The sequence below is a fragment of the Piliocolobus tephrosceles genome, chromosome 10, assembly GCF_002776525.5.
Source record: "Piliocolobus tephrosceles isolate RC106 chromosome 10, ASM277652v3, whole genome shotgun sequence".
Classification (NCBI taxonomy): domain Eukaryota; kingdom Metazoa; phylum Chordata; class Mammalia; order Primates; family Cercopithecidae; genus Piliocolobus; species Piliocolobus tephrosceles.
In genome coordinates, this window is record NC_045443.1 from 67,131,298 (window position 1) to 67,156,896 (window position 25,599).

Here is a 25,599-nt window from a genome sequence, read left to right on the forward strand (position 1 = left end):
AAAAATGAGGATATCTAAAATCTGCATATCAAGCTGCTCTTTTAAAATGTGCTGTTTTGACAACACTGAGCCCACATTCTTGAATGACAACACTTGGGTGAAGTTGAGTGACTCCACCTGTCGGGTGGCTACACCCTTGCTCAGGGTATGCACTCCCAGGTTTGCTCTATGGCCAACCACCCTGGATTGTCTCCCTGACACCAAGGTTAAGGGACCCAGTTGACTCACCTGCCAGGCCTTGGAAGTATTTCAGTTTGGAACCCCAATTCTGACCTTAGCTTCTCAGGCCATTAAATGAAATCTCATGTCTATGATGCTTCCTGTCACATCACTGTGCTGCTGAGAACATGAAGTCTGTGGGTGAATTGGTGGACGGGATCCAGAATCATTACCTGGCAGGGATTATAGTGTGATGACTTATTTCCAGTGGCCTCCAGGAGACTGGGCTGGGAGCTTCTCTTGGAGTCTAGGGTTAGCCAGAGGCTACATGTTTTAGGCATCTTAATTCGTATTTTACCTACAGGCATATAAATCCTTAAAAAAACATTTGACTTCATCCTTGCTCCCTACATCCAGCCAGTAACCAGTGGTTTGTTCTACGTCGTCTTACTTCAGGCTTTACTACAGCCTACCTGGATTTTGCAGTAGCTTCTTAAAATGCTTAAACTTTGGTTATTGCCCCAGCCAACACATTCAGCCACAGAGATCTCTCTAAGTTAAATGGGATTGTATCGTGCCTCACACCCACCCAGAGGAAACTGGCAATAAATACACTTAGAATGAATATGCATGGAATCAATTACATTCAGAATCTACCACTATAGGTAGTGAATACAACGGAGGATAGCAGAAGCTGGGAAGGGTTATGGGGGTTGCGGGATGGGAGGATAAAGAGGGGTTGGATAATGGATGCAAAAATATATAGAAGGAATATGGTCTAGTGTTTGGTAGCACAATAGGGTAAATACAGGTAACAATAATTTATTATATATTTCACAATAAAGGAGTGGATTTGGAATCTTCCCAACACAAATGATAAATGTTTGAGGTGATGGGTACCCCAATTACCCTGATTTGATCATTACACATTGTATGTTTGTATCAAAATATATGTACCCTATAAATATGTACAACTATTATGTATCCATAAAAATTAGAAACAAACTACCACCATTCTTCTTCAGCCTGTTTTCCAATCTCCTCTCGCACCATACTAGGCATACAATCTCTGTACCTGTGCTCTCTGTCTTCCAAGCCATTGCTCATGTTTTAAGAAACATACCTATTGTTTTATATATCCCGTACCACTGTAGGATGACTGTAGTTAACAATAATGTGTAGTTTCAAGTAGCTGGAAGGAGGATGTTGAATGTTTCCAACATAAAGAAATGATAAATGTTTGAGATGGTGGATATGCTAATTACCCTGATCTGATCACTACACATTATATGTATGGAAGTATCATTGTGTACCCCATGAATATGGGCAATTATTATTTGTTAATTAAAAAAATAAAACTCCAAAAAAACCCCTACCCACTGTTTAAGTGTATTCACATCCTAGTTCTTTGTGGCACCTTTCCAGATCCTCCCAGATTCAATTACTCGCCTTTCTCTGTTCTCTTGAGACATCTTTCCAGCTATCAGTCTGCCCTGAGTTACAGTCACTTGTGTTTTTCTCATGCCCTAGATTTCAGTTTATGGAGGGCAGGGACTATTATTTATTCATCTTTTTATTTCCTGCACCCAGCAGACAGCTTCACATAATTGTTGAAAATTCATTTCTTTAAACAACTTGATGATTTTACTTATAGATCTGAGGGCCAGTGTGACTGTCAAAAGAAGCTCCTAAACCTTTTCTAAGCTAAACTTAGTTTGCTTATTTTTCAAATAACAGTATATGTGTGTAAAATTTTAAAATATATGTTTGGAATTATGTCACCTACTAATTCTAGTAATGAAACAATAGACAAATTTGGAAAATGGCTATTTTGCAAGGCAATGAGCCTGGACTATAGAAAAAAGTCAAAATCATGAAGAGCACAAATCAAAATGACAAGGGGACTGTTCTATGTTTTAAAAGACATAACCAAAGGCAGTGCATGGACATCCATTGGATCCTTAATCAGAAATCAGAAACCATAAAAAATATTTTGGAGACTGGAAGAAATTATATATGAGGTGATAATATTACATTTCTTTGGTATAATAATGATATTGTGATTGTGTGGGAAAATGTCCTTACTGTTGGGACACATATACTGAGTTATTTAAGGGTACATAAATATATACAACTATTATGTATCCATAAAAATTAGAAATAAACTACTACCATTCTTCTTCAGCCTGTTTTCGAATCTCCTCTTGCACCATACTAGGCATACAAAAATTATATATGAGATGATAATATTACATTTATTTGGTATAATAATGATATTGTGATTGGGAAAATGTCCTTATTGTTGGGACATACTGGGTTATTTAAGGGTGACGTGTCAAGATGTCACCAACTTATTTTCAAGTGGTTCAGCCAAAGGAAGGATATGGAGATACATATATCTCTCTCCATATCAATATCAAATCTGGTCTACCTTCTGTTTTTTGAAATATATATAATTATATATGTATTATATATGTATATATAAAAATATAGATATATATAATATATAAATATATTTTTATTAAAATAAAAATGTATAATTATATGTATTATATGTTATATATATTTTATATAATTATACATTATATATTTATTTATATATATATCACATATCCATATCCACACACATATCCATATCCACTGCTACCACTCTGTCTCATATATATATATATATGAGAGTCAATAATTGGTAAGTGTAGGTGAAGAGTATATAGATATTTTACAGTACTATTCTATTTTTTTCCAAATAGAAAGTTGGGAAAAAGAGAAAAGGAAGGGGCTGAAAGGATAATTTAATTTCCTAATTGTATATTCTTAGGCTATTATTAAATGAATTATAGCTAAGCAGTGAAAACAAAACATTTATTTGGGTATGGTTTTATATTTACGAGTGAATCCAGCTACTAGTGACTCAGCTATAAGAATTATTAAATTGGTAATGCAGTTTTTGTTGCTTGTTAGACTTCTCATACTTTATGGTTTATACTTTGGAAGCAAATAAGGTCTAGAGGAAATGGAACAGGTATGTATTAAGGAATTTAAGTTTTTACTGTAAGTTTAGAAATACTTAAGAAATTCTAACTTTTCATTAGCACAAGACTTTTAAAATTACCTGTGATTATAGGTATCAAAAGTAATTATATTGATTTATCCCTTTTTTCTAGATTAAAAAAATAAGTATCTTTTATTGGTGGTAGCTAAATGGATCTAGTTGATAAAGGTGGAGATATAAATATATTGATGTAAAAGGACAAATAAGAGATAAGACTATGTATTTATTGCCCATTTATGTAATTACATGTGTCACTAAGGACAAAGGTCCTTAAAGACGAAAAGCAGAGTAGAAACAGTTCCCTATATTAAGACAGATGAATTTGCTACCTCTTCCCTCTTCATGAATTTTTTAAAAAATGCATGGTTGCATATCCTTCCAGTTTTATAATCACATTTGAAAACTCAACCGTCTTTCTGGGCACAATTTGATGGCCGAAGATATGCTTCGCTCCAATAAAAAGAAAATGATTTTTCAAGAGCATTCGTAGGCTTCGGATCAAAAGGACAGTACTTACTTCCTGAGGTCTGATAACCATTGTTTTACGAGGAACTAGTACTAGGACCACAGTACCATGGATGTGGTAGGCGAAAATGAGGCCCTGCAGCAGTTCTTTGAAGGTAAGAGGCCAATTTCCAGCATGAATTTGCTGCTTCTGAGAAATGCTCACTATCCCTGTTTCACCTTTTCCATATTCCCTTGAACTTTGTTTTGAAAGAAATGCTATCATACTTAGGTAACTCTCCTAATTATCAAAAGTAGGGGTTTATGTGCTGCATTGGAAGCAAAAAATTAATGGTATGGATAGAGATTTTAAGCAAAACAATTTCCATCTTATAGTTTGGTTGTTAGAATCAAGGAGTCAGCATGTTTATGTTATTATTACTTGTCCCTGTCCTGTGCTAGATTTTATTTTTTCCCATACCCTATGTTTAAAAAAAACTACATAGCCATGCTCAGATTCTATGTGAAGGGAAACGTGACTATCCTTTTTACACGGTAAGGTATTTTGCATGAGGGAGTATGAGAAGAAGTGAGGGAAGACCTGTTCGTTTACAGAATCTAGGGATCAGTCAGCAGCACAAGTGCTTTTGGTATTTCTTGTACTTTGTAAAGTGCCTGACAAATAATATGTATTTAAAAGTTGAATGGAATGGACTGAATAGTAAACAGTGCTGAACACTAAAGAGTGACCAGGCATACCAAAGAAATAATGAGATTCTGTGTCACTATTGGGAGGAATCAACACCATGGGGTAGTTTCTGTGGCTTGGATTTTTCCAGAAATGGCAAGAAGGAATATAACACCAAGAGAATTACCACTTTATCTCAGTCCTACCATCCATCCCATTGAGTGTTCTGTCTCTGACAGTGGCCAAGTTGGTATTGTCTACCTGAGTCATGGTTGGCACATGGTAGGCACACTAATGTTGCCAGATTGTTATTGCCTGATTTTACATCATATGTACTTTTCATTTGAGCAGTAGGTAGTAAGCTTCAATCTACCATTGCATCTATTTTAGAGAAACCAGCAATTTATCGTATACATGCAAAAATCTACTCCATTTCCTTCTAGAGCTAGGGAAGACCTGAATATCAAATCTGGTCTACTTTCTGTTTTTTGAAAGAGATTTTATTTCTATGGGATCCCTATACTGTCCTTGTTTATACTATTTTTGGAGGTTTCTATGGATATAGTTTCTACAAGTCCCCTCTGCAGCTTGTTGCAATTATCTGATCATTACTATAAAAGTATTTTTCTTAGTCCAAACCAAACTCTATGGCTCCAGTTGAAGCCTTTTTGATGGGGAAAGTCCATTCTCTATCGAAAGAGAATAAAATGGTCAGTGTTTTTCTTACATTATCTTTGAATAGTTGGAAAAGGTGGTAGACTTCACAAATTAAAATGAAGGCACTAGCTTAAGTGATTCCCATCCCCTTGAAAATCACACAGCTAAGTGTCAATTTTTTCTTATCTCTACTATTCAGCAAATATTGAGCACCTACTCTGAGTCAAGTTCAACAACCACTTCGTTTAAATGGTAGCTTGTAGGGCTTTGGATACTTTCTCTTACATTTTAATAATTTCCTTTCTCTTGACCCTTTTCAAATCTTTAAAATGAAGACTGCTGAACTGAAGCTGATATTCTTGATCTGCAGTCCGGTGCTCTACCTCTGAGCTATACCCTCTCCTTGAATCTGATATTCTTATGAGAAGAGCCAGTTGTTTCATGTCATGCTCCTAATGATATGTTACTGTTTCTAATCAAATAAAATTCAAGATTTGAAAATCAAGAAAAAAATTTGACAATTTGTTACCCACCTGAAAGCTATTTTCTCCATTTCCTCAGGCTCTTCATTCTAAGAAACTAAGCCCTAAATAATGTACTTTTTCCTTATAGACATGTTTGTATTAAAAATTATCTCGAATTAAATGGCCTTGACTGTCAAAGCTCATGATGATCTTAGTTTTTATTTTTAACTTCCAAACGTGACTAAATCTTCATGGTGTCTCAGGAAAGTGAAAAGGGTGGTTGTTCTGGGTAGCTGATAATTCCGGTTCTAATTCAAATCCCCGTCTGCCACTGATGCAATAGGTAGGCTTGTGAGCTAAAGCAGAAGAGGCGCCATCAGGCACTCTAGAAATTGCAACATCCTCTGGAAACTCAGACATTGCGTTTTATTGTAATTCTCTTTTACATGTAATTACATGTAATTCACTATGTTTGTGAGATGTTTGGCTTTTTTCAGCAAAACGGTACCACTTCAAGAAAAAGGTTGTCAGAAGACAGGCGCATTGTTTTATTTATAATAACTAAAAATTGGTTACAACCTAAATTTCAAATAGTGGTGGATTTATTAATTATGGTTCTAACATATAATGGAATATTTTGTAGCTATTAAAAATGATGACAAGGAAAAATGTTTATGATCTTAAGGAAAAAAGTGAATTACAATGTGGAATATATAAACCCAATTAGATATATATAGATAACTTTCTATAACAAGTTTATTAAAACTGGGTTGCAAACAGTTAATATATTTCCATTCATGCACACACAAATACATAGAAAAAACTGGATGAATATACTTTAAGCATTAACAGTAACTACCTCGGAGTGATAGGATTATGAAGATTTTTATTTTCTTTATACTTTATTATCTAAGTGCTTTATAATTTGAATATATAATGTTATAATCAGGGAAGAGTTCATCTTAAAGGAAAATAGGTTTAATTCAGCAAAACGCTTCTGTTTAAGATCCATGTGTCAAGAAAAATCGTAAAAGATTTTGACATGGATTAAAAGGATTACTGGGTGTCTTCCATAGAAAACTATGCCTAAATCACATCATTCTGGGCTACGGGATTCTATGGTGTTTGCGCGTTTTGGTGTAGTAGTGCTATTTTAAAACTCTGTAAATTGCAGGTAACGGATATCGATGCAAATGATTTTTATGTATAGATGCAAATGAAATATGTTCTTAGGGGGATCAATAGTTTCAGTAAAAGCCATTTTTGCATTTATTTATAAATTCATTCTATACAGTGTATGTGTGTATCTGATGTTTGAATTCTCCTTTGAAACAGTTGTAACATCTTCCTGGTCCCTTCATTAATTAACTAGTTAAATACAATCTCTAACATGCATTCATATTATATTTCTGTGAGAGTCGTGGTTATATCTTTAGAAATCTATATGCTTTAGTGTTTGCAAAGTTTTAAGTTAACTTGAAACTTTAATGTTTGCAAAGTTTTAAGTTAACTTGAAAACATTGTCAATTTCACTTCAAGTTTGAACCAGATTAATAACATCTGTTGAGCATTTACCACGTGCCAAGCACTGTGCTATTTACATCATATCATTTTATTCTTACAACAATCTTCTGGATAAAAAGGAATTAAAAAATAAAGTACAGTAAATGCCATTCCTCACTTTCCTTCGTTTATCTTTGATAGCTCTCATCTCAGACTCTTAATTTGTACTATCTTGATATCAGAGGACTCATTATTTGTTTCCAAGCTCTTAAAAATAGTTTATTAAAAATGAGTTGAAAACAGTATTGTTGATTATATTTAATCTCTAAAGAACAAATTTTTGAGAAGCTATTTATCGTCTTCATCATGAAGTAGGTGCTCAAATGCTTTGTTGGCTTAGCACTGAAAGCAAAGAGGAGTTTCTGGCCCAGATTGAGCAGAGTGGGAAAAAGTATGCTGTGGGAAAAACTACATACTAAGAGTAGATCACAAGTAAAAGCTCAAGAAGGAAACTGGCAGAAACTCCAGCTCACTTGTTGAGGTTTGTGGGAGTAGCTGCTAGAACCTGTGGAAGGACAGTAACCACCAGGCAGTTCTTGAGATCTATGAGGAAGAATAGTCTGTTCAGGAAGCTGCCATCAAAAAAGCTTTGAACATTTTCTGCCCATCTCTCTGCTTAAGATTTAAATTCTCCAGGTAGCTATTATCAAAAGAGGGCTGTGAGGATGCAGGGAAGGCAGAAACATCTGCTGTCCATAAGCTGTATAGGAATACCATGAAGTGCCCCATGTTCAGGAAAATGGGGGAAATGCTGAAGGCTTTGGAGCAGACAAGCAGTGACGGAAGTGCTCAACTCAGATGGGATTAATCTAGAAGGGCTTCAGGGAGGTTAAGCAGAATTGCCGTGTAGAGGAGAGCCGTTGCTTGGAAAAAGTGCCTATATGATACTGGCATTTAGTAGGCACTGATACTTATGGAGTGAATGAATGAAAGAACAGTGCAAAAGACTAGTCCATTCAACAAGCAGATATTGAATTCTGACTAGAGCTAGGGCACCTAGCAAGTTCAACTGTATGAAGAGGGAAAACTTGCCCAGTAGCAGAATGGTCCAGTGAATAGAACAGAGGGAGTTGAGACAGAGTGTTGCCAGTTGATAGAATGCCTGAGATTCCATTATTAGCAAAGATAAAATGATCAATGTCTTCAGTGGTTTCTGTATATTATTTCTCTAAAATGTGAAAACAACTTTGATTGGCTGGTTTCTGAATTTCTGACAGAAGAATCAGAAGCTCTGAAAGCCGAATGCAGTGTAGAGGACAGAAGCTGCCCAGTGCTGGCACTGGGCAAGTCTGTCTTATGGGTAAAGAGTATCTCTGGCCTTAGGCCAGTCTCTCAATTCTCTGTCTTTGGGGCCACCACTTTCCCACTCTCTTAGACAACCAGTTTCCTACGTCCTTTTCCTTCTGTCCTAATAAAACCTAAGCTTGCACAGAGGAGCAAATGGCAAATGATCTAACACCACCTTACACCTCTGTAGAGTCTTGTATTCAAAGTGCTTTCATAGAACATTGAAGCTGTCTTGTTCAAAAGCAGCAGAAAGATTACCTCCTCCAGGGGCAGGTCTGGTTAATCTCTAATGGTGGAATTTTAGGTATTATGTTGTACCCAGCATCTCTGAAATTATCCCACATAGTTATATATAGATACCTATATAGATAATATCTCTATATAGATATATATAGGTAAAATACATAGATATATATCTATACAGATATATATGGATATCTATATATGTGGGATAATTTCAGAGATGTGGGAGTTCATTGTTTATCTGTGCAGGCAGCCTCTGATTCTGTGTGGAAACAGTATGGACTTCCCAGGAGACTGGGAACAAGAATATGCCAAGGACAGGAAGAACCAGCCAGGTCATGCAAGGAATTTAGGATTATCTGAACATTTCTATGAAATTATCTGAACATTTCTAAGAAATACCTTTCTTCTTTCATGTGGGGATCTCCAAAATGAAGGTGATTTAATTAGAATTTGAAGTGTGCTGTAAGGAGATTAGAGCTGACCTTTTGTCACCTGCCCATGCTACCTTTGAGACCTGTCAGATTTATCACCATCTTTGGGGAGTCCTGGAACAAAATCACCCAAACAAACCCTTCTGAGTGGAGGATCCCCCACCTTCTTTGGTGTTACTGATATTGTCGTCTTTCAACTTTGAAGTTAGAACCTGGTTTCTGGAAGACTCCACAATGTCTTGGAAGCTAAACATTCAATATATGGACAATTGTGGATAATATAGGTAACCTAAAAGAAGAAGATAATTATTAGTAGTAATTTTACTATTTAGTGCTAACTATGTTCAGTTTGGTGTCTATCGTGTGTGCTTTTTAAAACAAAAAGGGGATTATATAATTTGTGCTTTTTAGTAAACATGCAGTAAGCATCTCTTAATGTTAGTTATTCATCATCAACAGAGGTCAGTAAGTTATGGACCACAGGCCAAATCTGGCCTGCTGCCTGTTTTTGCAAATAAAGTTTTACTGGAACATGCTCTTTTACATATTGCCTGTGGCCTGCTTTGATGCTATGATGGACAAGGTGAATGGTTGCAACAGAGATCAAAACACTATCTGGCTCTTTACAGAAAAAGTTGACCAACCCCTGATCTACAACCTAATTAATAATCATAATAACTGTTTTCAAGCACTTACTATGTGCTGAGTACAGAATCATCCTTAGGAATATAGGTTCTGAGTTAGTCCTCCTGGCTGTGAATCCTAGCTCTACCATTGACTACCTCTGGGACTAGGGATAGGTTCATAAGGCTCTGCAGGCCTTAGTTTCCTTGCTTGTAAAATGGGGATAACCCTGTCATCTCAAAATGTGGTTGTGAAGCACTATGCCTGGCACAGAGAGACAATAATTTTTAGTTACTATTATTCTCATTGTTTCTTAATTATTATTTTCTCCATTTAGCGTCAAGGCAGCCCTAGGGAATTTCTATCCTTGTATGAGAAACATGAGGCTGACAGAGGTTAGGTAACTTGCTTGAGGGTTATCCAGATAGTAAATGGCTGCAAGGTCATTTATTCCTTACATTGTTTATTCAGTCATTGTCAAAGTCAAAATAAAAATGTAGAGATGAATCTCTAAATTTAATGTTTTATTTGGGAAGAAATAATTGCAATTTGGAGCGTACAGGCAGACTAGGTGGTCTTTGGTATGCCTGAAGAACAAAGAGACTGGAGGTTTTATAGAAAGGAGAAATGTTATGTATCGTTCTTTGAGAAAATTAATTTGCACTATGAAAGTTTAGGGAGCTGGCAAGTTTTGGTTGGTAAGTGACAGCAGTGGGTAAAACTAGTTTTAAGAGTTGTAGCAGGTTGTTTCAGCAATGATTATATATAAAACTGGTTTAAGGTTATATAGCAAGCAGTTTCAGCATCCAGGCTTATAGAGAATTACATTTTTTGAGCAATGTTATATGTGCCCTGAGTGCTTTTTCCCCCTGGCCTCATGACTCTGTTTTAGTTGGCTGTGACAAGAATGACCTAATTTGTATGATCAACTTTCACACAATCAAAAAATATTTGACTGTCTCTCATGAGCCTGCTGCTCTCCTAAGAACCAGGGACTCTGTGATGAATAAGCAGAGTCCTTGCCTTATAGTGGCTTCTTCTCTAGATGAAGGGAGAAGACAATAGGAGATAAATAAAACAATGATTTCAAAATGTCATTAATTATGAAGAAAATAAAACCAGATGGTGGTGCAGAGAGTCTTATGAAGGCAGAGTTACTTGAGCTAAGACAATCAGGAATGGTTTCTGAGGGGTGACATTCAAGCTGAGACCTGAAGAACGACCAGAAGCAAGTCATGCATCTGTTTGGGAGAAGAACATTTTAGGTAAAAAGAGCAACTGTGCAGTCACTGAGCTTGAGGTGGTTGGGAGAGGGGTAGGAAAGGAACAGTGAGGTGGAAGCACTTGAAGTATGAGTGACAATGGGGAGGGTGGTAGAAAATGACATTAGAGTTTGGTTTTTATTCTCAGTGTGGAGAGTTTTAAGCAGGAGAACAGGCAGGGGCAGATGGATGGGATGTGGCGGTGAGGAAGACAAAGGAATCTGTTTAGGATGATGCCTAGGTGTTGGTGTCAACAATTCATGGATGGTAGTACAATGTACTTAGATGTGGAAGACTGAAGAACAGGCGCACACGTGTGTGTGTGTGTGTGTGTGTGTGTGTAATTAAGAATTCATTTGAGACATTTTGCATTTGAGATCTCTTTTAGACAACCAAGTGGAAGTGATGAGGAGGGAGTTGGATTATTGAATTTGAAACCCAAGGAAAGATTAGAGCTGCTGATGTCAATTAGGGAGTCATCAGCTTATAAGTAGTATTTAAAGCCCCTGAGACTAAGTGAGATCACCAAGAAGAGTACAGATAGAGAAAAGGGTCCCAGATCACATTTTGGGATCCACGTGAGAGTAGCAAAGGAATGTTTAGTGAGGTAGGAGGGAAACCAGGAGAGTGTGGTTGTTAAACTAGGAAATAAAGTGTTTCAAGAAGAATATGGTCAAACGTTTCAAATGTGTCTGAAATACAAGACAATTGCCTATAGAATCTGGGAAAAAGAAGGTTGTGTGTGACCTTGAAAAGAGGTTTCCGTGTAGTGGAGAAGGATGTCCAATCGGTGGGTTGAAGAGAGCAGCCTGTGATAAATAAGAAAACCACTATCATTTAATGAAGGAAAACCACTGCCATTGAATGAATGCTTTACTTTATGTTAGACATTGTACTAAGACTTTAGCTATATTAATTCTTAATCTGCACAACACAATGAATGATAATGTTGTCAGTATTTTAGAGATGAGGAAACAGATTCAGAGAAGTTATGTACCTTGCCCAAGGTAACACAGCTATTATGTATGTGAAGTGCTTAGATTTGGACAGAAGTCTGTCTGCTCTGAAGGCTTGTGTCCCTATACACTGTGCATGTTGTCTTCTAAACAGGTCACAGGGAACATCTATAGAGATAGTTGTAGAACTCATGTCTCCTGTTAAGATAACCAGGGCTTGCTTGCTTTCTTTGTACAATTTGCATGTAAAATTATTCTGGACTGCTAGCAGTTAGCACTTTACTGCCATCTGCCATTATTCCTTTGAAAATCCCAGCTCTAGCACAATAAGATGAGGTGTTAGTGGTAAAAAGGTAATGGCTTATGTTCATTGAGCAGGCAGCTCCAGAAACTCATAATGTAAGTCCACTAATAAGAGTACAAAGATATCAGAACACCATTACTGTTCTTTAATACTGCTCTGTGCATAACAAAAATATACAGAGGAAAGTTAGGCAAGAGGCTATGCTCAGAAGGGCAGTATAAATATTAACTCTTAATCTTGTAATTTTGGGTAACCTGACTCAGGACAAAAAGTCCAGCAAGATGGGACCCCAATGGTTGATACCCTGATGTTAACAATGTAAGAAACAAATGTCATATATGGCAATAAGAAGTAATGTGTTCTGAAGAGAGCATCATGTGACTTGATACTGAGAATTAGTGTCATTCTCATAGGGTTAAAGCTACCAATAGCTCAACTATTAAGAGCTGAGAAATATGCTTCCTAGGAATCTCTGTGGTATGCAGGCGAATGGCGTATGCCTTGTTTCAGGCAGACTTGGCTTTGAATCCTGGTTTGTTTGCATCTTAGTTGTGTGACCTTTTAAAGTTTCAATGTTCTCCATCTGTCAAATGGGGATAATAACAGCTACCCTCTTATGGTTGTGAACATGAATGATAAAATGTTAAAATGATAGAATAAATAGTAGTGGTTTTATTATAATGTTTGCAAATATGAAGGAACCAAATTGCTTGCTTTATTTATTGTGAAACAAGAATGAGTACAGCTACATACATAGATCCATACATTTCTTTTTCAAAGAAACACTCCTGTCTCCAGGGAATTATTACAAGTTTTACATGTTCACATTAATTCCAGTGAATTTATAATCATAAAATCCATTTATAGCCCTTAGTTGCCAAGCAACAAAGGACAAAGTACTGAGTATTTCCTTTTATTGCAAAAGGTTCAGCTTTTCCATGTTGGTCTTGAAATCAACATTTTTCTGAAAACACATAACAGTGAAACTTAATGTATTTCCAAGGTTTAGTTGGCATTCTTTGGGGATAGACTCAAAGCTGAAAAGAATACATTGTTATTATTGTCCTGTTCTTAGATCGTCTAAAGCATTTGTTCTAATTTTATAGTAAATTTGTAAGAAGTTCTGAAGTTGAGAGACTGCAAATTCATTTTAAGGAGATAACTTTTTTCAGTTTACCTATGTTCTGTGATGCTGTCACTTTAAAAGAACCGGTTCTTTTATCTGTCAACTGTCTTTCAGGAAAGGCTGGGGTGGTACAAAATTCATACAGAAAAATGTTATCTGCTGACCTTGTTAATCACTGATCTCAAGTAGGTCATTCAGCCATGCCTTGGCAAGGTTTGGGGAAGCCGGCTCAGAACTGAACTAAATTCTCTACTTCCTTAAAAGGGATAGAAGTTTTTAACTACTTCTGCTGTTTTTGTTCATGAAAAATCAGAATGAAAGGTTTGAAAGTCCATATAATCCAGAAGGATATATTACTATTTAACATCCTATAAAGAACTCCAGTACAACTCATGTATTATCTGCTCATAAAAGCATGCATGGGAAACAGTTTTTTAATTTGCATAGCTATTTTTAAAAATTCATCTGTATTAAAACAGTGCAAAAGCAGATTAGACTCTTTGGAATTTTACTGCCCTTGTTCCTATATGTGTTCTGTATATGTAGTGGATTCCATAGATGGAAAGAGTAGAGACAATGATCCTCTTTTTTTCTTCCATTGTTGGATTAGGGAAGCTTGTTGCTTTGAAACAAATCTATCGATAAGTCTCATGAAAGTTCCTGAAATGGAAAAGGTTCCCTTGTCTCCCTCACAGGGCGTGTGACAGGGGCAGTGGCTCGCTTTTTCAGTGCACCGCTACTCAAACCTCTAGGGGAGCATACAGACTGGCAGGCTGTGGGGCTCCAACACCACGGCAGTGTCTAGAGGTGAATGCTTACAGCTCCTAAAGCCCCAGTGGATGTGTGTTACCGTGTGCTCTTTTAGTTTTGCCGTCTGTAGGCGTGTGTTAACCAGCTCAACTAGAACCTCTGCCTTGTCACAAGGACAGAGGGCTTTCTGTATCCCAGGTTCTTGCCTTAGTGTACCGAAAGAATCGGATCATTATGTGGGCTTGGAGAATGAGTGCAAGGTTTTATTGAGTGGAAGTAGCTCTCAGCAGATGGGGGAACCAGAAGGGAGACAGTTTTCCCACTCAGTGGCCCGGACTGCCCTGGCCAAATTCCGTGTGCTTCTGCTGGTCAGTGGCTAGCTGGCATGCCAGTGTGGGGCCATTCCTCTTGACATCCAGCCGCCTGTGTTTTCCTCCACCAATGTGCTCCTCTTGCCCTCCAGCTGCTTCTGTGTCTGCCTTGCTAGGGTCTCGGGTTTTTATAGGCACATGATGGGGGACGTGGCAGGCCAGGCTGGTCTTGGGAAATGCAACAGAAATGCCTGTCCTCACCTAGGTCCATGGAGGTGGAGCCCTAACTAGGGAATACACCCTGCTCTACCCAGCCCTCCCACATCAGTCCTATGTGCAGGAAGAGGCAGAAATGACACAGATGATTATAATTCCACAAGATAACGCTAGTCAAAGCTCTTCTGCTAAGAGTAAATATTCCTTGGAACGATTTTTCTGTGTGAATATAAGAGTAAGATCTAGCTGTTAGCATGAGCAGGCTAATTCCAGTCAATCAGAAGAGGAACACTTTAAAATCTATTATCCATCCATCTCAAGTGTTGTTCCTTCAGAAGCATTTGAAGAACTGCCATTAGCTCCTTTTATCTCCATAAGGATAAGACAAACAAAAATTTGCTTCCTTCCCCTGAGAGAGGCAGGTTTCTGTGTGAGAATCTGAAATAACCTTTACCGGTGGTGAGGAGGTGAGGTCTGTGAAACAATGCTCAGGACCTGTCCTCCCCTTTGCTGGCTTTTTGTGAAAATGTTAGAAAAAACAAAAATCTATAGATAGCCACCAATATTAACATGTGTTTATTTTGCCAGTTCATTCTTAACCCAACTTCAAAGTTTCTTTCTCACTCTGCCATTTGTGTTATGCTTGCTTATAGAGTTTGAGATTTTACAAACTCTTGGATTTCCATTAACTTGTTTGTCCTTCACACATAAAAAACAATTGAGCCTTAACAAATTGACAGATGTGTCTAAAATCAGACTGATAAATTTCAGGCAAGACCCTGTCTTTTCATTCAAAGTCCAGCGCTCTTTTTATCTGCACACCACTCCGCCTACCTAGAGGGAAAGAGCAGGGAAAGACATGTATTGGCCCATTAGCTTCCGTATTCTAGAACGAGATGCCAATAAATATAATCAGTATTTGGGAAAATCGCCTCCCTTCTATCCTCCTCTCACTTACCGCTAGCCATTGTATAATTGCTCACAAACTGGCCACTGGCTACCCAACCCCACTACCTCTTCAGGACAGAGTCAAAGTTTCTATCTTTTCGGACTTTTCCTAACCTTCTGCTAGGATGTAACTGATCTGTCATGAGTTCAACAATCGGTTCATTGTTCTGAGCCCTGTCTCCGGGGGAGTGGAGGCAGGGAGCAGGGGAGGAATTGGAAAGGGATGCACATTTACTGTGTGCCATGCACCAGTAGTAGATTCATATATGTTACCACGTTTCATCTGCAAGCAACTCTCTAAGGGTGGTGAAACCCATCTCCTTTATCCAAATGAGGAAGTAGGCCCAGAGAAGTTAAGTAAAAGTAGAATTTAACCCAGGTCTGCCTGACTTGCAGTTTTCAAGTCTCATGCTCTTCTTACCTCTGGGTCACATGGGGCTCCCTCTTTCTGGAGCACACTTCCCTGCCTTGTTTACTTGGTTAACTTGGTTCGCTCAAGGTTCTGACTTTGGTGTCATCCCCCCAGGGGCTCCCAGTGTGTGTCCACAGTACTTTGCAGTTCACCTTTCAAAGTATGTAATGAATGCCTTTTTTCTATGTCTGTCTCCTATGGACACCTGGAAGGAGGGAACTATGCCTTCTTCATTCGTGTTTCCTCAGCACCTAGGGACTGGTACATAGCAGTTACTCAAATGTATGTGTTGAGTCAATAAATAAAAAACTCAAATCCTTTTTCCAGGATTTCAAGTCTTCTGGATTTCCTTCTTTATCCTGCAACTGGCTGAAGACTAGGCCCTCGGACAGTGCTCTATTGGACTGTCCTTTCCCTTTCTGCCTGACTTGGGAGGACAGAAAGGCATTGCTGGGGCAGGACAGGCACCCCTGAAAGCCATAGGTGAGCAGTTTTCTTGTCACATCTTGCCGAACTTGTGCCATGCAGTGTCAGCCCAGGGGACGTTGATTTAATATTTAACACTGTACATTCCAGGTGAGCCAACTCACCTGCAGAGCCTGTGGGTGGTGTCTCCTCTTTAGCTGTCCTTCCTTTTGAAAGGCTTTGTCCCTTGCTCCCCTGCCTCCTCCTCTTCTCCCCTCTGTTTTTCTTCTTCATCTTCCTCCTCCTCTTTTGGCCTTAGGCAAAATTAGACTTTCTAATAGGCCAAACCAGAACAATAATTCTTCCAAAACTTGGTTATAAACTCAATGAGATTACTTATTTCTATGAGACATGTTCCTGTCATTTAAAAGACATTGTCAGCTTCTCTGTCCTAAATTTATCTTCTATGGCTAAAGTTAATATTGCTTAACATGTAGTCAATTGTGTTTTGTTTCTTTTTGGTAGTTTTATTTATTCTTCTATATATTAACATTAATGTGTGTTGTTGAAGAAAAAATGGATGTAACATAAAAGTTTAATCCTCACATTGTAGGACTGGGAGAAGGCTTAGCTGTATGGTTTCTCAAACTGCTGAAAAAATTGATTCCCAGACTTCCAGAAAGGCCAGAGGATCATGCTTAATTTATATTTCAAATCACTAATTTAAAAGGAGAAGTGTGAACTGGATAATGTACTAGTAAATACCCTGAAGTACTTTTACCATGATAGAGGTTATATGATGCAATGAGCTAGTCACTTTCCCTTCTTAGTTTGAATCCCATTAAAATTTTTAGATTATTCACGAGAAGCTGTGCAAAGCCACCAGGGCAGCTCTCTAAAGACACTGAGCCAACAAGCAATCATTTATTCTTTACCCTGAGTGATTCCTAAGTTTGTGAAAAAGCAGTGAAGGATGGATTCATGTGGCATTTCAGTAACTGTAATGTTAAAGGAACATAGATCCATAACATGTTAAAGTTACATATGGCTGACCCGTCAGCAGGCACACCCACCTTCTTTCCTGCAAACGGAAGCCAAATCTTTTCAGATAGAGGAGGAAAGTCCTTGAACCTGGAAAGAACAGGTTCTGACCCAGCTCTGTCAGATGGATTGTAACTGATTTAAACTAGTTATCATCATCTCAGTTTCCCCCTCTCTTTCCCTTTGGTCTTCATAATTCAGCACTGCAACTCTTCTTTGCAACCCCTTCTAATATTTCTAAATAAAGGTTAAATGCCAATATTACTGAAGTACTTAGTAATATTAATAATAATTTAGCATGTCTTAAATTTTTATTAGATATGTCATTGTTTTTATTAACTTTTAGTGTTTTTCTTCAACTCTACATTCTTCTACTATTTTTTACAGTTCTGCAGAAAGCAAGGTTGTTCAGGAACACGTACATTATGTTATGGTAGAAAACACCTGAGCCCCTGCAGTGACACTTGTGTTATTGCAACTTGAGCAATACTTAAGCTCACTAAGACAGCTTCTCTGAAAAATAGGGATAATCATAGTACCCATCTCATAGAATAAAACTGTTTTGAGGATTAAATGAGAAAGTAAATGTAAAATTCTTAGCATAGTATTGGTACATAATAAGTGTTCACTAAACTTACCAAGTATTATCAATCTTCTCCATTGATTGTCTCTCAAATAGCTTAGCTTGTGATTCTTTTGCTCCTTGCTGGATCTCCTCTGGATCCTCTACTATTTGTTAGCATTCCTTTTAAAACCTGGGTCCCACATCCTCAAGATCCGACCTGTGCATAGAGGAGCAGGAATTGCACTATCCTAGTTCTGTACTCAATATTTTATTATAACTCTACATTAGTTTCCTTGTCTTTTCAAAACCTATGACAAAACTAAAAGACTCGTGTCTTTGTCATCTATTCATTCATAAACCAAATTTCCCCATATTGTATTTACATAATTAGAAAAACCAATGCAAACCTGTATGCTTAAGCTACTAAATCTCATCCTGCCAAAGTGAGTCATGAATGTAATCAGTCAAGATTAAAGTCTGACGCTTTCTACTATATTGTACCTTGCCCACTTCCTTCAGGCTGTCTGAATGTGTGTCCAGTTTGCCTTCTCTATATTTTTCTGAATTACAAATAACATTGTTGAGAAGGATGACAGCAAGTAATTTTATGCTGAATTTTAGGATTTTCTTCAGTTTAGCTCTCTCGGGGACAGTTATTCTCCCAGGTACAAATTCACCTGATTCTAGCATAATTTCCTCTACATTTCTCCATCTTAGCTACAAATGCAGCCATTTTTGACCTCTCCTGTCTACTCCCCAGTTGTATCAAAAGCTCCTTCTAAATGTCTGCTTGGGTCTGACATCCCACTGCAGTGCTCCTGCCTGTTGACTTCCCTGTGCTCCCCTCTCCTGCCTCAGTGCTGCTCACTGTTGTATCCTTGGCGCCTTGCACACTGCTCTTCATTACATACGCAATGAATTTTGAATGAATGAGTAAGTTCATTTAGTGTCTAGTTGAAGTAAAGATATACATTTCCTTTGAGAGTCTCCTAATCTGCCAGTCAGGCAGCTGAACAGGAAAGGCAATGAAGTCCTTTTGCATGGCTAGTTCTTGGTAGACACATACAGGTTCCTGGATGTTTTCTGCTGTTCTGAGAGTCCAGCAGCCAAGTTTTTAACAATCTTTACCAGATTTTTGCATCTGTAACAGTTTTAGAAAACCCATGTGGGGGTTGCCATTCCTGTTACACAATGTGCTTGAACTATTTATTGACTCAAGTTGAATAAAGGTTAATTTTGATGTTATCTCTCAATTATCAGGCACATAATAAATTCCAGGTGATTCATGTCATGTTAAAGTCCAGCCAGAGACAGTCTTCTATTTCAGTTATTATTTCCAACAATGGGTCACATTACTTCTGTTTGAAATAACTGATTAGATTCTTCTTGGGTCAATGTAAGACTATCTGTACTAGGAGACTGGGAGATTCCCAGGATTCCAGGTTGTTAGGTGGAGTTTTTCTTGGGGGCAGTGCCCTGCTGCTCACTTCTATCTCTAAGAGTACAAAAGAGTACATGGCCCCATGCAGATAAACTCATGCTCCTTCCCTGGCTCCTCATCCAGTTCTCTCATATTTCCTATTTCGAAGGTCACCAGCATGACCATCAAGACAGGGACTGGGAGTCACCTAGATTTCTTAGAGTCAGTCACAAAATTCAATGGCTTATCCTCCCAAATACTAGTCACATACAGTGATGCAGTAAATATGTAATAACCAACTCTCTAGGTTTGGGGAAAGGGAAAGTCGGGAAGCAGCCCTGATTTGTAGCGTTTGCTCATTTCCATGGTGTAAATGATCTCACTATGGCCGATTTCAAACTACTCACATCACGTTAAATAGGAAGTTGGAAGAGATGTGCACAAGCTTGTACAACCTGGCTCCAGCACATCACTGCACATTCTTCCACTTTCCTGACCACATCGCACCAGGTCAGACTTTCACAGCATTCAAGGCCCTAAGACCTATTTCTGTTGATAGTTGTAGCCTTGTTCACCCCTGCTCTTAGAAGCTTTTCCTGGCACCTTTTTGCTCCTGTTGAGTCATTAAAGTGCCCCACAAGGCCCTGTGTGCATTTCTGTTGTCACATTATCTTGCTATGATATGTTTTTATGTCAGTTTTTCTTACTGGTCTATAAACTTCTTGAGCACAGAAACTAATGGTAATGACAAGGGGTAGCATTTATTAAGCCGGGACCTATGCTAAGCACTTTGCATGTATTATCTCATTTAATTCCCACAACAACTCTATGAGGTAGATGCTTGTATTGTATTAACCTCATTTTGAAAGTAAGGAAAGTACATAAAGAAAGACACTGAGAGGCTAGTTAACTTGTCCTGGGTTACACAGCTAAGTCTCAGCAAGGATGTAAGCCCTAGCCTGACTATAGAACCAGAATCCTTAACTACTATTGCTCCTTTGTGTTTGGTCCCTAACCCTTAGCACTGTGCCTGGCCCATACCACATGTCCACTGTGTTAAGAAATGCAATATGGGAAGTTTAATGTTGGCAATGTCCTTGACTAGTCTCTTTAAACTAGTCTTGCCCAGCTTCAGTCCAGTCTCCCAACTGCAGGCTAAATGATCTTTCAGAATTATAAACCTAATCACATCACTCTCCTGCTTAAAGTTTTTCAATGACTCTATCATTTTCAAGATAAAGTTCTTATCATAATACACTTTCCACCATTCATAATTACATCTATTCAATTCAAAGCTTTATTTACTCATCTAACAAGGTCAACAGTTATTGAATAGCTATAATGTTTTCAGTCCTGTTCTGGATGCTTAGGATCTGTACAATAAAAAATAATTTTTGCCCTAGGAAGGCTTAGAATTGAGCAGAGAGAAAGAGATGCACGATACATAATTGCTATAGTGGTTGAAATAAAAGCACATACAGCTGGCAGTGGGGTCCAGGAATGGTGTGGCTCTCAGTCTCTACCACCTTCTTCACCTGTCTCCTGGCTGTGGTCAGACAATGGGCACGTTTCCACAGAGTCCTGCTGTTGATTATTTGAATTTATTTGCCCATGCCTTTTGTGTTCCTAGGATGTTTATCATCTTTCACCTAGTGAATCCCTACTTAACCTTAAAAAGCCCTCTCAAGTGTCACTGATAGGAAGTCCTTGGCTCACCCAAGGCCAGCCTAATTAAAAGACTCCCATAGTATCCAAGCACACGTTTATCATTACTTAACACCTTGCATTGCTATAGCTGATTTTCTTGTCCCTCTCACTGGACCGTGAGCTTGTTTCTGATTTTATTTCAGGACACAGAGTGAACACTAAGTAAATGTGTAAGTAAAAGAATAAAGCAATTAGTCAATTAATGATTGGTAATATCTCTAAGAAAATGTCATCTTTACTTCTCTAACTCTGGACTGGTTGTGTCTCTACACACCAACATTAGATTTTAGATCCAGTACTACATTTAATGGATTTTTCAAGGCCAAAGTATTCTAAGCAAATGAGAGAAGGGGAGTATTTTATTTCTCTTCATCTCCTCCATCTTCTTTTCTTCCTCTCCTCTTCCTTCTTCTTTGAAATACCTATTAACATTTCCACTCCAGTTTTTCATAAACACTGGCATGTCAGAGGGAAACTATCTTTATGTTTAAATCCAGAAAGCAACCATTTGGGAGACCCTCATTATTATTTTTAAAATCATTTAAACAGCTAGAGTTGTTGGAACAAATTTTGTCATCTTGCCAGTTGTCTGAATACTCTGGGCGTCACTGTGTGGCACCAAGTGTGAAAGAATAAATCAAGAAGAGGGCCTTATCAGTGTTGGGGAAAGTGATGAAGAAAGCTGTTGGATGGAAATAAGAAAAGATCTTTATACAGGACTGGCAGGTGGTGAATGGAGAAGTCAGGGAGTCCTGAAAGCAAGGTCTTTGCTGTGCCTTCCCTGCTTAGGCCCTTGGAGAAGCCCCATAGGCATATGTAGATTTTTTAGTAGGTCCTGTGGATGCAACTTGGGTGTGTTTGTAGTACTCCCTGATGGACTTATCTTCATAACCAAGTGCATTTTTATTGTCTGCCTAAGGCCAAGAGCAACAGGACATCTTACTGTCTTACAGCTCTTGCTGCACCTGGAAAGGGAGGCAGAGAATTAGGGTGAGGAAGAGCTTTGCTTTACAAAAGCAGTACGGGGACAGCTTCTCTGACACACCCAGGAGGCCTAGGCAGCTTTTCCCTTTGTAGGCAAAACTGTGGCAGCGCCTCCTAGCTACAGAAGTAAAGAGTGGAACCTGATTTCAAACTGAGCCTCCCTGATAGGGGGTAGGATGCTTACGGGTGCCCTCTTGGCAGGCTTGGGTGTTATAAACAAGTGTTAAAAACATTGAGAGCAAAACGTTTATTTTTAAAAGCATGAAATTTATTTTAGGAGCCATTTGAGAGTTGTTCTCTGTGTGTAAAACCTCCTGAAAACAATTTTATCTGACACTGTGGATTTATCTTTTTGAGTAATTTCCTTTGGATTTGGAAAACACAGATAGGATTTTGGAGTCCAAGAGGAAGCCAGCTACTGCAGGGATCATCTCTCCTTATTTGTTAAGGTGTTTGGGCAAGCTTCATCAGCCAGGTCCTAGACCTGTGGCCCATCTCCTATTTCTACCTGAGGGAGTGGGTGGGGGCCAGTGGGTGATATCAAGCAAGTGACGCAGAACTCAGGTTTTAGAATCTATGGGCCACCTCCTATTTCTACCTGGGGAATTGTGTGGGGTGTGTGGAGGGGAGAGTGAAGGGTGCTATATAAAGCAGATGGGACACCAGCAGGGGCTTCAGGGGAAAGCTAAACAGATTCCTCCCTCCATCTGCTTCTCTTAGCAGTAGGTTTGCCCAAAGCCCAGTGAAGCAGTAGAAGCAAGTCAGTCCTCCCTGCAGTTGGCTGGCATTGCTGGGGAGGCGGCGGAGCACGAGGCAGTGGAGCATAAGGCAGTGGTGAGAGCAGGCTCAGTAGCCTGGGTTGGTTTCCCTGTGTGCCACTTATATGCTGTGTGATTTGGACAAGCTGGGTAGCCTGTGTAATCACTTGGCCTTTTCTGTAAACTGGGGGTAGTATTGATGGCCACCTCCTAGGGCTGTTAGGAAGATTAAATAAGATCACATAAGCAAAGTGCTTATTCTTTTGCTTGGCCCAGAGTGAGAAATTCCAACTCCAGGTGTCCCTGGATAACTGCAGAAGTATTCAAATTGATCTCCTTTCTCTTCTTGTACTCTTATAATCTTCCCACAAGCAACCAGAATGACCTTCGAAAACATAAAGTATATGTTTTCTCCAAAAGCTTCCTATTGCTCTGCCCTCCTGTCCTATGCCCATGCTCCCGTGCTCTAACCCATTGGATGATTTGTTTCTTGCCCCTGCCATTTTTCTCCACCTAGCACTCTCTGCCCTTGATCTCTGCATGGCTGGCTCCCTCCTGAGAGAGGAGTCTGCATAGAAAAGTGCTCCCTCCATCACAGTCTATTATACCAGCCTGTTTTGTTTTCCTCATTCTCTGAAAATACCTTGTATTTGTTATTTTTTATATGTCATGTGTGTCCTACCCTACCCCCAATGTCGCCTCCTTTCCCTCCCTTAGAATACAAGCCCTCTAAGGGGTTCTTATCTTCTTTTTCACAGCTATGTCCCCAGAACCTTGTGCAATGCTTGGCACATGGTAGGTCCTTAGTAAATTGTGGTTGAATCAATGAAAGAATGAAGATGTCTTGTCCATCCCAGCCTTTCTTTAAAGTCCAGCTCAAGACTTAACTCCACTAGGAGGTCATTTCTGACCATCTAAATCTCCAGGAATCTCTCCTGTGAATCCAGGAGGCATGTGGGATATATGCCACTCATTTTCGTCTTAGCTCATGTCAACAAACTGAGTTGGTGATGTCTCCTCCACAATTTTCACAATTCTAGAATGTGGAGAAAGAAGAAAAGCCTGCAAATTCTTTTTATGAAGCCAGCATAAAACTTGAGGGGCATTGGGGTGGGGGATAGAAAGCAGAACTATTATGTATTTAAACTGTACCTGGAAAAAACCCACAAAATTTATTAAGACCTCATTCAATTTCATCATTCAATACCATCTATTTCAGATTTTAATAAGATGAAAGAAAAACTTTATCACTTTCCACTGTTGGGAAAAGCGAAAAAGATTTTTCAGGTTCTACAGATGTGAGTACTATAATCCTCTAGCAAAGCAAAGCACAGAAAAAAGTGTACCTCACAGAATGGCGATTGGGAGTTGCCAAAGATAATACCTGCATCATGCGGTGCTCTTGACACCCTTCTAAATGATGGGATTGAGTGCATTTGTTTATCCGTGGCAGCTTAGAGAGCAGTTGACTCCAGCAAAACTGGCTCTCCTCTGTATTCAGCACAAATAAACTCCTCACCTTAGCTTAACCCTTGGATGTTGGCTTTTAGATATTGGCTATTGACTATCAACTAGTGGCAGTCAGGAGCTACAATTCTTTGGTAATTCTCTGGTGGGTGGGAGGTTCTTGTGCCACTCAAACTGCTGCGGTAAGACAAAGGCTTAGTCAGAGGACTCTGAAGGAAACTCACATTTCAAGGCCCTTTTGTTGTTGGGTGCTAATGTATTCTTCTGCTCAGAAACTGCAGAAAGGATGGGGGGAAGGAGGGCATACAGAACAGAGAGTGTATGCCCCAATTTTGTCACCTCTTTACTAAGGATCATCAATCCAGTCCCTGCTAGTGAAGATATTCATTCATTCGTTCAACAAATATTGGTTTTCTCAAAGAAAAAGATCATTTTATTCTTACTCTGAGATGAATTTCTTATATAACTTGATGATTACAAAAGTAATACATTTAAAAAATAAAACAGATGTATAAAGAAAACAAAACAAAGCACTATCACTGAAGATAATCACCGTTAACAGTTTGGATTCCATCTCTGTGGCTTTTCTATGCATTTGTTATCCAGACACATATACTTCCTCATCAGCTGACTCAGGAGTCCTAGAAAATATTTACCTCATTCATCCAATGACTTCTCTCCCTCTCTCTTTAAAAAAAGAAAAGAAAAAAGCTTTTAGTATTATGAGGTTACAGTGACGAATAAGACAACTATGATTTTTGCCCTCATGAACCTTTTCTAGTGAGTAAGATATAGGCAATCATTAAGAAGTTTTGATTTGGGAATTATTAGTCCAAAACCTTAGAAGCAGCATTTGCTTTCAACCTTGCTTTTCATGTATTCTGAAAAATTCAATTTTATGTAGTCAAATTTATAGACCTTTTTTTTCTGTATATTTTTTGGTATTCCTATCATGGCTTAAGAGTCTTCTTCTCCTTCCAAAATATACACAAATATGTACCTGTTTTCTTCTAGTAATATTGTGGTTTATCTAAATCTTCCATACATTTAGGAATTCATTTTGGTGTAGAAACGAGATTCTAGTATAGAACGTAGCTTTTTTTCATAGACATAAAATGATACATTTATCACAAACTAAATTCTCATAAATATCTTTGGGTTTATTTCTGGACTTTATTATGTTCAAAATATTGGTCTGTTTATTGTTGCAACACAATATTTATATTACTTTTGTACATCTTGTTGGTAAATATCCGTTTTTTACTCACATGTTTTTTATTCACTGGGTACAAGATTTTGCAACCCACTTTTTTCTCTTGAGACGTTGTAAAATTTATTAAATGGCTGCGTAA

The 25,599-nt window shown here is 38.4% G+C and overlaps 1 protein-coding gene across 1 annotated transcript in view; it reads left to right on the forward strand.

Moving 5' to 3' along the window:
• The first annotated feature begins 3,785 nt into the window (after positions 1 to 3,785).
• MYRFL (myelin regulatory factor like) overlaps positions 3,786 to 25,599 on the forward strand; it is a 127,279-nt gene continuing 105,465 nt past the window's right edge. The window contains exon 1 of the mRNA XM_023226565.1: positions 3,786 to 3,831. Within this exon, the coding sequence (XP_023082333.1) occupies positions 3,786 to 3,831 (46 nt within the window). The remainder of the gene's footprint in view (positions 3,832 to 25,599) is intronic.